This window comes from Chanodichthys erythropterus, chromosome 13, assembly GCF_024489055.1.
Source record: "Chanodichthys erythropterus isolate Z2021 chromosome 13, ASM2448905v1, whole genome shotgun sequence".
Taxonomy (NCBI): domain Eukaryota; kingdom Metazoa; phylum Chordata; class Actinopteri; order Cypriniformes; family Xenocyprididae; genus Chanodichthys; species Chanodichthys erythropterus.
Window position 1 is genome coordinate 43,537,511 of NC_090233.1, and position 13,825 is coordinate 43,551,335.

The window sequence follows — 13,825 nt, forward strand, 5'->3', positions numbered from 1 at the left end:
GTTGAAGAATTTCCCCAGACATGCTTTCACAATAATTTCATGTTTTATGTACCCCCAAAAATATAAGTTAAAAATCTTATACTTACAAGGTTAAAAGAAGTTGATTTTGAAAATACAGTATACTATCTGTATGATCTATTGATTTTTTGTTTGTTTGTTTTTTTGAAAGAAAAAGGAAAAATGATGGAAAGATGGCAGAATAATGACAAATTAGCAGGAATCAACATAGGACTTTGGGTCCTGGAAGAATCAAGTCTCAAGGAAAACATGTTTCAGACATGCACTGTATGACATAATTCCCTGTCCACAGCACAGATGTTCTCTGAAAATCTTCATTCAAATGTATGTACCATTTTGTTGACATTTTATGACTTATTTTAACAAATGACAATAAGACATTCAATGGCTAGACATGTAAATAGTGCACAAATAATAATAATAATAATAATAAAAAAATCTTAAACCTAAAGGAATTTCATGTATTATTGCAATTCAGGTTTAAGCCACTTAGGTAAATAATTTGCAGGACAATATGGAGTACATGTAGGTTTACAAATATAGACTTTTTATGGTTTCCATAACCAGAAAATGAAGCAAAAGCCTAACAAGACTTGAAATGCAAAATGAATTAATCAAGCTTATTAGAACACATTTGCATAATTAGGTATAAATATTGTTTGTTAAATGAAACAAATGAAATGTAATACCACATTAAATGAAACTATGAAAAACCGCAGTGCCAATCAATAACATTAAATCATTAATAAAAAGTTAATCAACAGTTAAATATTACAATATATTGTCACAGTTGTTCTCTCTCATCATAACAGAAGTCATTTGCTGAATAGTTTGCTCAAGATATACACTAAAAAAGATCAACATTAAAATCTCATGCTGTTTAAAAAAAAAAAAAAAAAAAAAAAGGAAAACATTTTCTTTTTTCTTTTTACATAACGCCTACCATGCAAAACAGAGGTAGAGCAGCAAAAAATAAAGGAAAAGGAAAATAGTGGCATGTTAAGTGAATCTGGTAGAAAGATTCATATTGTATTGAAAAATGGAAGAAGTAGTTCTGGAATTGTGGGAAAACAGCTACAGCATTTCTCTACAGCTCAGCACATGAAACAATGAACTGAATTGCATAGTAGTTTAGGGATTACAACTTGCAAACCATAATGATTAAGTGAGTGGAAGACGAGTGTTCTTCAAGCCATTCTTTAGTCTTCGCAGAAAGGATCCGTGATGGGGAACAGTCTTTACAAAATATCCCTTGGCAAATGGCTTTCTGCAAATTGGATAAGCTTAATAAAATCTATGCTGCAGATTGGCTGGAGGAGTTATATGGACGTCTCAGACCCTCGACTCCTCCAGTAGAAACCATTGCTGTCATCTGGGTCCATGTCTATTTTAATCTGAGGCACATTTAATGGCAGTCTCTCTGAACTGAAAAATACACACGAGTAATCAGTCAACTTCCTAATAGGTATTCAAATTATTTCCCAGTGATTTCTTTGAAACAATTTAACTTGTGGTTCAAATACCTAATGCATTACTGAACTAATAGAGGTGATATTATGTAAGCATGAAGAAGCCTTGACAAATTATGATGTTGCCAGAAATAAAGTGGCTTTCATTGCTAGCATCCTTATTGAATAGTAATGCAAACCTTGTTTTTTGTAATAAGTATGCAAAATCTGAACATGGATCATTTGAATTAGATGTTCTTAAGGGCACATTCTTCACAACTTCTCATATCCCCTGTTGTTATCCATCCATACTATAAATATACACTACTAATGTGCAACAGATGCATACCTTGACATTGGGCTGGTCTGAAAGTAGCGCCGCTTTTCAGCACGATGAATATCGGTCAAGGAATGAAGGGGACTTTTCTCCTGCAAGAGGGACACATGGTCCATTATTAGCACAACACAAGCACTGTACACCTCCATCATGCATTCACACCATTCAGGATGAACAGCACCAGCACAGTTTTCACAGTGGAAACATGCACAAAAAAAAAAAAAAAAGCCAGAATCACTGAAGGCGTTTAAGGATTTTATAATCGAGTGACTGCTGGATTTCATGAGATTAATAATTATCTAACAAAAATGCTGATCAAAAATAATTTTACTACAATTATAAATTAAGATGTTAAAAGTTTTAGTACACAGATTAAATCTTGTTACAAGGTAAAATGACTAATTTAATTATCTTGAGTTTCACTGATGTAAATCAATGACTGAATCAGTGAATGTTAAAGGAGTGATATTTTCTGTATCTTCAATCTCGGTTAACAAGATTGGCAAAAAATATTCAAGAGGATTTGAGTGCAAATGCAAAAAATGAAGCAAAATGAATATGACAGGAAGGAAGAGGTAATGAAGGTCATTTGCCATAGACTCCACAGGTATTATGTGACAGAGGAGCAAGTGGTAGCGTGCACCGCATGCAAAAGCAAGAGAAAGAAAAATGCTCGTGCTGAATCATTAAAGAGGTACAAGTTGAGTCGAGGCACCAGGTCCGGTCTACTCACTGTCAGAGGCCTTATCTCCTAAAAAAGGCTCTTGCTCCATCATGTCCATTGGGATTTTAATGCTGGGGATATTCTCATTGTAAGGATAGTCAGACTGCACAGGAACAAACAGTCAAAAAGAGCTTTAGGAGCTGAACCTACATGTACCAGAGTAGTTCACACCTCCTCTTTCATGACAGCCTAAATTTTCATAATATTAAACTGAACTAAACAAAATAAAATAACCATTCAAAGAAAACTGATAGCTTTCTGACAATCAATTAATTTTACAGTCTTTCTGCTTTGTTATTGGAGCTATTTAAAAAAAAAAAAAGAAAGAAAGATATGAATAAACAAACAAACATCGATCAATCGTTTAAAGGGTTAGTTCACCCAAAAATGAAAATTCTGTCAATAATTACTCACCCTCATGTCGTTCCGTAAGACCTTCAGAAAACGAGGCTTCGTCATGTCATAAGAGTTTCGGAATTTCAATGGTTCACCACTGGGGGGCGTGACTTTGGCAGTTTGATACTCACTCTGAACCACTGATTCAAAACATAACATTCATAAAGCTTCTAAGCTTCATGAAGCAGCGTTTTGAAATCGTCCATCACTAGATATTGTTATTTAGTTTTTTTGGCGCACAAAAAGTATTCTCATCACTTCATAACATTAAAGGGTGAAAGGTATAGTCACATGAACCGTTTTAAATATGTATATAGTTGCTTTCTTGGCATCTGAAAGTGTTAATTATCTTGCTGTCAATGCAGGCAGTTTGTGTTCCGAAAATTAATGAAGGCCTTACAGGAGTGGAACGACATGAAGGTGAGTTATTAATGACAGAATTTTCATTTTTGGGTGAACTAACCCTTTAGCTGTTAAAACATAATGCGTATCATACAGCGGTAAAAAAAAGAGATCAATTAAAAGGCCACTCAGTAGGCTAAATGTATTTCTCAAAGTCTAAAGTGTTCACAATAGCAATATAAAAACAAAAGCTTGTGGCATTTTTCAGGACACTCACATCTTCCATGTCACTGTCTATGCTCCCTTGTTTCTTCTTTTTCTTTTTCTTCTCATCTTCCTTCTTTTTCTTGTCCTTCTCGGGTATGACATCATCCAGGAAGCTGAGGTCATGCTGGGAGAAGACATAGTCCAACGCCTTCCTCACAGCAACCAGAGCCAAGATCTAACCAATGAGAATACAGTAAATGGTGTCTTTTCAGGTAGCACATATACTACAGATGATAAAACGGAAGTGTTTTACACAAATATTGCACTTGAGTGTCTATTTCTAGTGGGCTGAAAGTCATGAAAGTCATGAAGCTTAGTTTTGCAGCCTGCTTCTAGCATTAATGTTTGTTAAATCACAAATAGGTGAAAGAGGTGACTAACCATGACGGGAAAGATGATGGCCGCCACAGTGGACTTGAGGATCCAGAGGAGTGCCAGGCAGAGTATCTGGACAAAGGTGAAGAGATGGACCTTCCTCAATGGGACATGCCGCAGGTAGATCAGGTCTGGCTGGTGTTTAGCAGGCATGAGGAGCAGCTTGAGCCGGTCCATAAACTGAGAACAAAAAAGGCAGTTTTCTGTCAACTAACTGTCAACCGATTTCAAATAGTGATTATTAAAATGATTTAATGCTTTTGGAAATACCTCATATGATAGTGTGTATGGGTTTAAGACTTTCTCAGTTCAATTTTGAATAAACTCACCTGCACTCCATTGAGTGAAGCGACACCCATGTAGAGGAAGACTCCATATAGCACTGGCATGGGTATGAACTATGGGAAATAATGATTCAATCATTCAAAGCCATTCTGGGTTTGAGAAAAGACAAAGAACATCACATGCACGCAGCAGTGCATTTGGCGCTACTGCATTGTATTGTTACCTTGAGGATAGGAGACATGAACACAGACAGACCGGTGAGAAGGAAGACAAAGACACCAGTAACTCTCTGTTCCCTGAAGAGGAGAGAATTACAGCAAAAAAGTAAATAAATATTACAGCAAACACACACACACACACACACATACAGTGGTGGTCAGAATTATTGGCACTCTTGGTAAATATGATCAAAGATGACTATAAAAATAAATCTGCATTGTTTATCCTTTTGATCTACACGATACGATACACTCAGGTCGCTTATTACGCTTATTATAGTAACAGTCCCCCTGGGGCAGCTTGAAGTTTTTAGTTCCTTGGTCAAGGGCATAAAGGCGATCGTTTATGAGTTTAAACTTGCAACCTTGCAGTTACCAGCTCATATCCTTAACCATTAGACCCCAATTATGAATGATTACTTCTAATGGAAATATTAATTATCATTATTATCTCAAATAGTTTGGGAAACATATTGGATTGGTTAACCAAACCAGAGAAGTGTTAAAAAACAACCTTAATACTGGTGGTGTGTTTTCAACAGAACTCGGCCTGTACACGTTTGTTCAGCTTACAGCTGCGTCAATAAAGCCCCCTAAAGTTCAGTTCATCATGCAGTTTTTAACAGGCGCCCCACTGATCCCAAATCTGTAGTCAACGAGTGATGCAAAAGCTCTACTGTTAAAGTCATATCCTTCAGTTTTATGCTATGACACTGTCCAAATACACAGGAATCACCTAAATCATCCTATCTTTTATATGCTTTACAACATACCTGACACCCAAAAATTTGGGCTGTTCGCCAGGGGCGGATGTCTCTGTCTCCATCTTCAAGCTGTCAATGTGGGCGATGGAAATAACCGTAGCAGCTACATACCATGGCAGACCCATGAAAGAGCACACCGCTAACAGCACAGCAACCCAGAACAGGTCCAAATGATAGCCTGCACCTTTCTGCTCGAGAAAAAGATAAAGGATGGTCACAAAATGGTATTAGAAGAATCAAAAACATTTGATAACTGATAACAGTGGTCGGTGACAGTTTGCAGGAATAGATCACCCAGTAATGATTTTTAGCAGCCTCTTGTAGTTCTAAACGCTGTTTTTCCCCAACTGAACATAATCTGAGGAGCTCTTTTTTTTTTTTTTGCTATTTACACTATTTACATCTATAGTCCAAATAGCCTCTGCCTAAAATAGTCCATACATTCTAAGGCACCTATGAATTGTTTTAAAGAGGAAAAAAAAAAGATATGAGGGTGAATAAACAATGACAGAATTTTCTTTTTTGAGTGAACTGTCCCTTTAAACAACCCATTAGGTTTCTTGAGTGCTGTACTTTAACACAAATAAAACTACACTACATCAACAAAAGTGCAGTACAGTATGTCACCAGGGCAGTGTAATTCTCACAGAGATGACAATAGGAGGTCTTCTATTGTGAGGCATTATATTGAGAGGACACAATGTTTTGAGGCCAATCTCACATTACAGGCCAAAAGAGAATAAATGGTTTGCTTTTGTCTGATTCACAATTCCTCTTTGTTCCACCACTCAGAATCTTTTCCTATGTGGACATAAAGTGTGATCATGTGGTGAAATCGCTTGGCAAGGGTTTAATTATATATATAGATTATTATATATTATATATATATATATAATATATATATATATATATATATAATGTGGACATAAAGTGTGATCATGTGGTGAAATCGCTTAGCTTTAAATAGGTTTGAATAAGGGTTTATATATATATATATAAATATATATATATATTTTTATATATTTTTATATATTTTTATTTATATTTATATATATATATATATGTATATTTATTTATATATATGTATATATATATATTTTTTTTTTTTTTTTTTTTTTTCCCCTTCTCAGTTTTAGTTATTTTAGTCTTGATTATTAACAAAGCCAAGCTATCTAAATTAGTATATCACAAAATCAAACTGCTTTACTTTCAGTTTTCAATTCAAATTAAGTATTTAACAAATATTAATTCCTAGATTATTTATGGCAGCCTTTTCCCTTTAGCTTGTATCAGTGTCTCAGACCATCTGTTTGAATAATTCTATTTTTGACTCCAAGTGCTGATTCACATCCTCCAGACAAAAGATTAAAATTCTCTATTTGTAAGAGACTTTCTATAAATATCTCAATATAGTCGCCCCCGGCACTGTGAATGTTTCCTGTGGTCCTGGGTGGCTCAAAGTGAGCGTGATAAACCATCTGGCTTGGGAGAGAGTCACACAGCAGACTCACGGCAGGCCTACCTTAAGCTTGTGTTCCTTGCGATTGACAATGACAGCGGTGATCTGCTGATCCATGAAGAGCAGGATGGTGACCAGCAGGGCAGGCAGAGCTGCTGCCAGGTACACCCACCAGGGGTTTCCTCCAAACGGTGGCACAAACCAGCCACGGTTTGGGCTTGTTGGCTGAGCACAGAAGAGAAGTGTAGTTTTAGGATCACAGAAGTTTGCAGTCAGAGCACTTGGCAAATGTTTACAGGATACAAACGGTAATGTCCTGAGTGGATTGGCATTGACTTATGCTGTGAGTCTGTACATGAGAAGTAATGTGTCAGCCAGTGTTCTCTCTGATATTTGTTCTTCCTGAGCAAAATCTATTGCTATTAAGCAGACCCTCAAGCCACCTGAGTAGAAACACCCCACTGTCCAAAAGATATGTTATACAAATAAATAACATCTAATGCAGAACAATTCATCACTTGATTAGGCTATTTATTCACACTATTCTATTTATACAGTGGCTAAAACTTATTTTAGATAAATATATTGCAAATGCTGCTTGAAGCAGTTCATAATTCCATTTGACTTTCTAGGATGCAGTTGTTGTCATGTGAATTAATCAGAGCTGTGTATTACGATACAATATTTTCAGGTCCATACTGAAAATAATTTGATGTGCACCCACTCATGTTGAAACACTTTGAAAGAAATTAAACTTGCTTAAAATACCTTTTTTCAACAATGACGCATTAAAGACATTTATAATGCTACAAAACATTTCAATTTTCGAATAAAGACTGTTCTTTTGCTACAAAAGAATCCTGAAAAATGTGTCACAGTTTCCACAAAAGCAACAAGCAAAACAATCTTTTTTTTTTTTTTTTTTGAGCACCAAATCAGCATATTAGAATGATTTGTGACACTGAAGACTGGAGTAATGATTCTGAAAATTCAGCTTTGACATCACAGCAATACATTTGACATCACACAATAAATTAAAGGAAATTCAAATAGAAAGCTGTAATTTAAAGTTTAAATAATATTTTACAATATTTTAGATCTAAATAAAATAAATGCAGCCTTGGTGAGCATAAGAAACTTCTTAAAAAAAAAACAACAAAAAAAAACATTTGAACAGTACTGTAGGTTTATGCTGTAGCAATTTTAGAAGTACACCTCAGAAGGAACATCACTATACAGTAACAGACAGACAATATAAACAGAAAGTTTACCTTAAATTCACTTGGCACTATGAGCTTTGGCGTATCTACCCCAACCAGAGCGTCGACACCACAGAAGATCAAAATGGCCAGGATAATGGCGAAGTCACTTATGAGCTTCCTCACCTAAGACGAAAAATAAAAAGTTTTTTTAGGAAGTAAGTAGTGTGCATCACATCAATAGTCTCTTGGCTCAACAACTGCAGTATTGATTAGGATCAGAAACTGGATTGACAAAACAATTGTTGTCTACCTGCCTACAGTATCTGGATTAGAGGCAGGGTTTGGCTAAATATTGATTGCCTCTATATATGCAGTATGATTAGAGCAAATCCATCACAAACACGCTACAGATTGACAGTGTGGCTACTTACAGTAGTAGGAAAGAATGGGCTGGTCTTAAATTTTTTCAGACACATGGAGCAGGTGTAGGTGCCAAAGAAAAGGATGAAGGACATGAGGGTGATGTCTGGCACAAAGTCACAGGATTTGCCCACTAGCTCCCCTCCATATTTCAGGCATTCCTTCTTTGACAGGGAGGACCAGCTGGCATTCAAGCGCTACACAAATGACACAAAATACATGAACAGAATATCAAATCTACAGACGTCAACTTTTAAAACAAAATTTCAAGAAATCGTGACATCGACCCAAGCCCTCTGGCACATTCATGAGAGTAGCAGCAATGATTAATCCTTTTAAGTCAGATCTTGTAGATTCAGTTCACAAAAGTCTGAATGATTTCAATGACTTCCTTCCTTCCTTCGTTTTTTTTTTTAAATCAATTTTAATAACTGAGGGATGAGATTAAATTGTTGTCCTATGGCAATCAGCATTATGCCACAAATGCAGTCAACAGACCTAAACTTGAACCCAGGACGTTAATTTAAGGCTGGGAGACATGTATGTTATGAGCAAAGATTGTCACAGAGCAAACGCTCTCAAGTTTCTGTTTGAAGGCAGAGTTTTGTTGTCTTCAACCTCTCTGAAGTTGTACAATGACTCTGTTACTGTTCAAGTTTGCACAAAAGGTGTGAAACCTGAGCTATGGCTCCGTCAGTCACAAAGATGTTGGCATGGATTTGGGCATTATGTTTCATTGATTTCAAACTGAGGACTCCATCTGAATGAAACCATTGTCAGAGATCTTTCTCTATTATTCGCAGCTGGGAGCTCAGTTTGGCTATAGAAAAGGACAAAAAAATCAGAAAGGTCTGAAGAAAATGTTTTAGGAAACAGCCAACAATTTAAGGATTAAAAAGCATTATGCATTTTCTGAACACAACCAGCTAAACCAGGACAAGGTTTCTCTAATGTGTTGTGTAAGTTCTGTTGGGTGACCTCAATGAATGAATCCAGTCTTAAGGCTGGAATACAGAAGTCAACGCTAGTTGCCGAAAGTCAGAGCCAGTCTGCATATTTTAGGCAGTTAACAGATTTCACAGAAAAACATGAGGTGCATGTTTCTGCAAAAGTTTGTTGTTTTTGGAAGGCTTAAAAAGTCTGGTAGTGTGTGTGATCCTCAGTAGTTTATGCTGCTCGTTTTTTTCTTTGTAACCATTTACAAAGTTGGCAAGTGTACAATGCAGAGTGGTTTAAAAATCTGTTCAAATTCATGCCTTTCCTAAAACATCACTGAAATATGTGTAAACACTTACTGTATCGCTGTAATTTACAGTCCAGACAAATGTTGAATCAAGTGGATCGGTGTACACTTCTGAAGAATTGACTGAAAAACACAAAAGGTCAAAGGTTTCAAAAGTGGCATTCAGAAAGAATCATTGTTTAAACCTTGAAATAAACAAAGTTTTAGGATTTAGAAAAATTCAGAAAGTTATATATGTAAAAATAAATAAATAAATACATATAAAAATGCAAAAATAAAAAAGTTTTTTGCTAGTGGTCTCATTTTTTGGACCCAATTTACCTGTAGCATTTAACTGTAAATTAATAAGATTTTTAATTTGTATTATTTAGCATTCTTGACTCAAGAAGACTCAGATGATCTCATTTATTTATTTTTATCCTACAGCCACATTTAGCTTCTGAGACCAGTGACTAAATACCTATGAATCATATTTGTGGGAATCAGTAGATAATGCTTAAATGTGTTTAATGGCCACTTAAACTTTAAACACACGGCAGATTTAACAAGCAAACGTTCACACAAAAATAAACGTTTTATCGAGGTTGAGGTTAAGTACAGCATACGTGCTGACCAGCCCGCAATGCCCACTGTAAACATTCACCACAGCATTAGTCTCTTTGCTGGGTTCCTCTAACTGGAACTAATTTCCACACAGCTGTTGTTTCCCTCTGCAGCATCAGATTGAAGAGAAGTCAAGGGAGGGCGAAGAGGAGCAAACAGCGGTTTAGAGGAAAGCAGCGTGGATGAGAGAACCACCTGCCAGCCCGTCTCTGTATGGTCTTAATTCACCACACGCATGGAGGAGATTAACCCGAAACCACATCACGTCCACATCCGCCCCTAGATTGCTCCTTCATTCCTACTGAGACCACCACACACACATACAGAGCCACGTGCACAATAAACAAGTCTATCATCTGTGAACCACAAGTGAATGTCAACATCAAGGCCACAAAATATCACACAGATACAAAGAAGTGAATAATTTATTACTTCTGAAAGTGTTGTAATTGTTCAGCGGCATGCATATCAAAAAGCCCCAGCGGAGACATTGTTTAGCGGTGTGATAATTGACTAACACATTCTTTCACACCAATATAAATGCGGTAACACTAGACTTTAAACAAGCAAAATTCCTACGGACACTGCACCAGTCGTAAAATATGACGTCTTACTTTGAATACTTTTACATTTTGGGTGTATTATGTTGAATTATGTTTTTAGAAAAGATGCCACAATCTACTCCACTTGACAACACTGCAGTCCTGCAGATTTAAAGTTTGCGTTCTTTTAATTCAGCTTAGAGGTCACGGCAATCTTCTATTGGTCACACATCTTCATGTGATACAAATTCGCAGGTCAAGAGTTCATCAAACTTGAACTTTGGAACACCCCTATTAAATCTGTATATAGCGTGGGAATTGAAGATTTATATCGGTTTTGTTGAGACACATTTATGTGGCCAAGTGTAAATGTAATCATTTTGATATATCAGATCAGTAAATACACATGAAGTGACCAGGTGTAAACAGGCCCTAAGATCTGTAAAAAAAATTGACTTGAAAATTGACTTAGACTTATATACAACTGACTTGACATTTGGGACTTGAGACTTGGAAACAAGTATCACGAGTCATGAGACTTGGCTTGTAAACAATTGATTTGAGACTTGACACTCGTAAACAATTAATTAATGTGAAAACTAAATCTTGTAAACTACTGACTTGAAGCTTGAATTAGACTTTGTCTCTGAGACTCTGAATTAGAGACAAACTCTACAAGATTTATGAAACAAACCTGTAGTGTATAGAAATTATTACCGAAAGTCTTGACTTGGATTTCTGACAAAAGACTTGAGACTTGACTTAGACTTTATATTAGTAGCTCATTGCTACAGGCCTTGTACTGAGTTTTGGATTTAACGACAAAAACAATCCTGTTGGTCTGAATTATCACTTGAAGACCAGAAATAGTACAACAAAAGGAAGAGTTAAATATTTATGCCAGCCATATTTATAAATCATTTGCCAGATGTAGACCTGGACACCTTTCAAAAACAGCTGTACAAGGCTCATAAGCCGGACATACACAAACTATTGTGCTTCAGTACAGATTAAGCAATCTTCGATAAACTTTCAATCCATACTCAGGCAAAATCAAACTACTGGGTAGCAGTCAAGCAGAGGAATGAATGTATGGTCAGCGCACTTGAGCTCAGAGTAGCACCTTTTGGATTCCAACCAAGTGGAAAAAAAGGTCACTTTGTGCTACATCATATTTGCTTCAGTGAGCAAAATAATGTTACATATGCATCAGTAGTCTTTTTTTTCTGTTTGGTCAGCACTCATCATTTCTTGCATCTGGTGTGGACATGTGGGAGGCTTAGGAAGGCGTAATTTAAAGTGAAAGTAAACATTTCAAACTTGCAAATGAATAAAGGTTTAATTTGGATCTAAATATCAAAAAAAAAAGAAAACATCAGATAAAGAGAAGTACCAGGTCTTACCATCAGTGGGCGCCATACACATGCAGTCATACTGCGTGACATAATCGATTTTATAGTCTGGATTGATTGGGTAATAATGGGCCAACTTCAGCATCTTCTTGATAGCGTCATAGATGAATATGAAGCTGATAAGTGACGAGAAGCCCTCCTCTGTAAATCGGGTGAAATACTGCACCAGGAAGCTGGCATCAGTGGCCACCAGGACTAGACAGAAGAAGGCCGACCACAGGCCGATCCAAAGACGGAACTCTAGGTAGTCAAAGTCATTATCCCTGCAGAAAATTGTATGAAAAGAAAATTAACTCATGTCCCCCCACTTTCAAATCATACAGCAATGACAAGCACACTACCATTCAAAAGTTTAGGGTCGGTAAGGTTTTTTAAGATGTTTTTGAAAGAAGTCTCTTACCAAAACATATAATTACAATTCAAAATAACTTTTATTCTTGAATATATTTTAAAATGTAATTTATACCTTTGGTGGCAAAGCTGAATTTTCAGCACATTGAAATTATTCTAATGTGCTGATTTGATGCTCAATCAAATCATTTATTATCAGTGTTAAAACCATCTGTGTTGCTTAATATTGCTGTGTAAACTGATTTTTTTTTTTTTTTTTTTTTCCAGTACTCTTAAAAGTAAAAACAAAACAAAACAAAACAAAACAAAACAAAACAAAACAAAACAAAAAAACATGTGGAACATAGTAAATCAATATACTGTGACATATGATCAATTTAATGCATCCTGGAAGAATAATCTTTCAAAAACAGTATGTATCTATGACCAGCACTGGAAATCATTATGCACTGAAAACTTCAGCTTCATTTACAGAATCTTAACTTCAGTTAATTCCAAATCAGTCAGTATATACAGTAATTATGTTACATTTACATTTATGTATTTAGCAGATGCTTTTATTCATAGTGACTTACAAATGAGGAATACTAGCAATTAACACAAGAAGTGCTAGTAATACAAAGTTTCAGACAGTTTTCAGAATAGTGCCTGTTAGAACAGGGAAGGATTAAGGAACAGTGAACTGCAGGATGCAGTTAAAGGGTTAGTTCACCCAAAAATGAAAATTCTGTCATTAATTACTCACCCTCATGTCGTTCCACACCCGTAAGGCCTTTGTTAATCTTTGGAAGACAAATTAAAATATTTTTGATAAAATCCGATGGCTCAGTGAGCCCTGCAAATTAAATCTTAATTTGTGTCCCGAAGATGTAATTAATAACAGAATTTTAATTTTTGGGTGAACTGAACCCTTTGAGAAGTGTTCATGTAAGAATTATCAGATGTTTCCTGAATATTGTCAGGGATCTGGCTGCCCGTAAAGGGGCTTAAAACACACAGTTTGTGATATTACATTGTGAACAAAAATGATCAAGCACCTGCTGAAGTTGAAGAGCAGCCTTTCAAACACCAGAACTGGTCCCGTACTGCTGAGAATGATCAAAGGCTGTCCAGCCAGGAGACAGAAGATGGCTCCAGTGACCGCTGTACCCAGAAAGCTCTCCAGCACACCCTTCACCCAAGACACAATAAAGAAGAATCAAAGGGTTATGGAAAAACCCAACCGAGGCTCAGTCACAATCACGTTCCCTGTAAAGAAAGTCTGTTTAAGCGTGTTTAAATCCATGTTTGGATGGGACAAGCTTTCCCTGAGGAGGTTAAGAGAAATTCATCATCGTTCACAGACATACTTTGAGGTTGTGTGAGAAGAAACAAGCACAGATTTGAAAAAGATAATTTCACAAAGCAAATTACCTAATG

General features: G+C 36.2%; 1 protein-coding gene across 5 annotated transcripts in view; it reads right to left on the bottom strand.

Moving 5' to 3' along the window:
• Positions 1 to 897: 897 nt before the first annotated feature.
• Positions 898 to 13,825, bottom strand: part of slc4a4a (solute carrier family 4 member 4a) — a 65,469-nt gene continuing 52,541 nt past the window's right edge. For 4 of the 5 annotated variants that reach the window (XM_067408097.1, XM_067408096.1, XM_067408098.1 and 1 more), the window contains 14 exons: positions 13,444 to 13,577; positions 12,047 to 12,318; positions 9,551 to 9,621; positions 8,267 to 8,452; positions 7,905 to 8,018; positions 6,697 to 6,858; positions 5,184 to 5,362; positions 4,416 to 4,488; positions 4,237 to 4,305; positions 3,914 to 4,087; positions 3,543 to 3,707; positions 2,537 to 2,630; positions 1,816 to 1,895; positions 898 to 1,443 (listed from right to left, as the gene is read on the bottom strand). In XM_067408097.1, coding sequence (XP_067264198.1) covers positions 1,852 to 1,895; positions 2,537 to 2,630; positions 3,543 to 3,707; positions 3,914 to 4,087; positions 4,237 to 4,305; positions 4,416 to 4,488; positions 5,184 to 5,362; positions 6,697 to 6,858; positions 7,905 to 8,018; positions 8,267 to 8,452; positions 9,551 to 9,621; positions 12,047 to 12,318; positions 13,444 to 13,577 — 1,737 coding nt within the window. In that variant the 3' untranslated portion in view covers positions 898 to 1,443; positions 1,816 to 1,851. The remainder of the gene's footprint in view (positions 1,444 to 1,815; positions 1,896 to 2,536; positions 2,631 to 3,542; positions 3,708 to 3,913; positions 4,088 to 4,236; positions 4,306 to 4,415; positions 4,489 to 5,183; positions 5,363 to 6,696; positions 6,859 to 7,904; positions 8,019 to 8,266; positions 8,453 to 9,550; positions 9,622 to 12,046; positions 12,319 to 13,443; positions 13,578 to 13,825) is intronic. The other variant, XM_067408099.1, reaches the window with a different exon arrangement.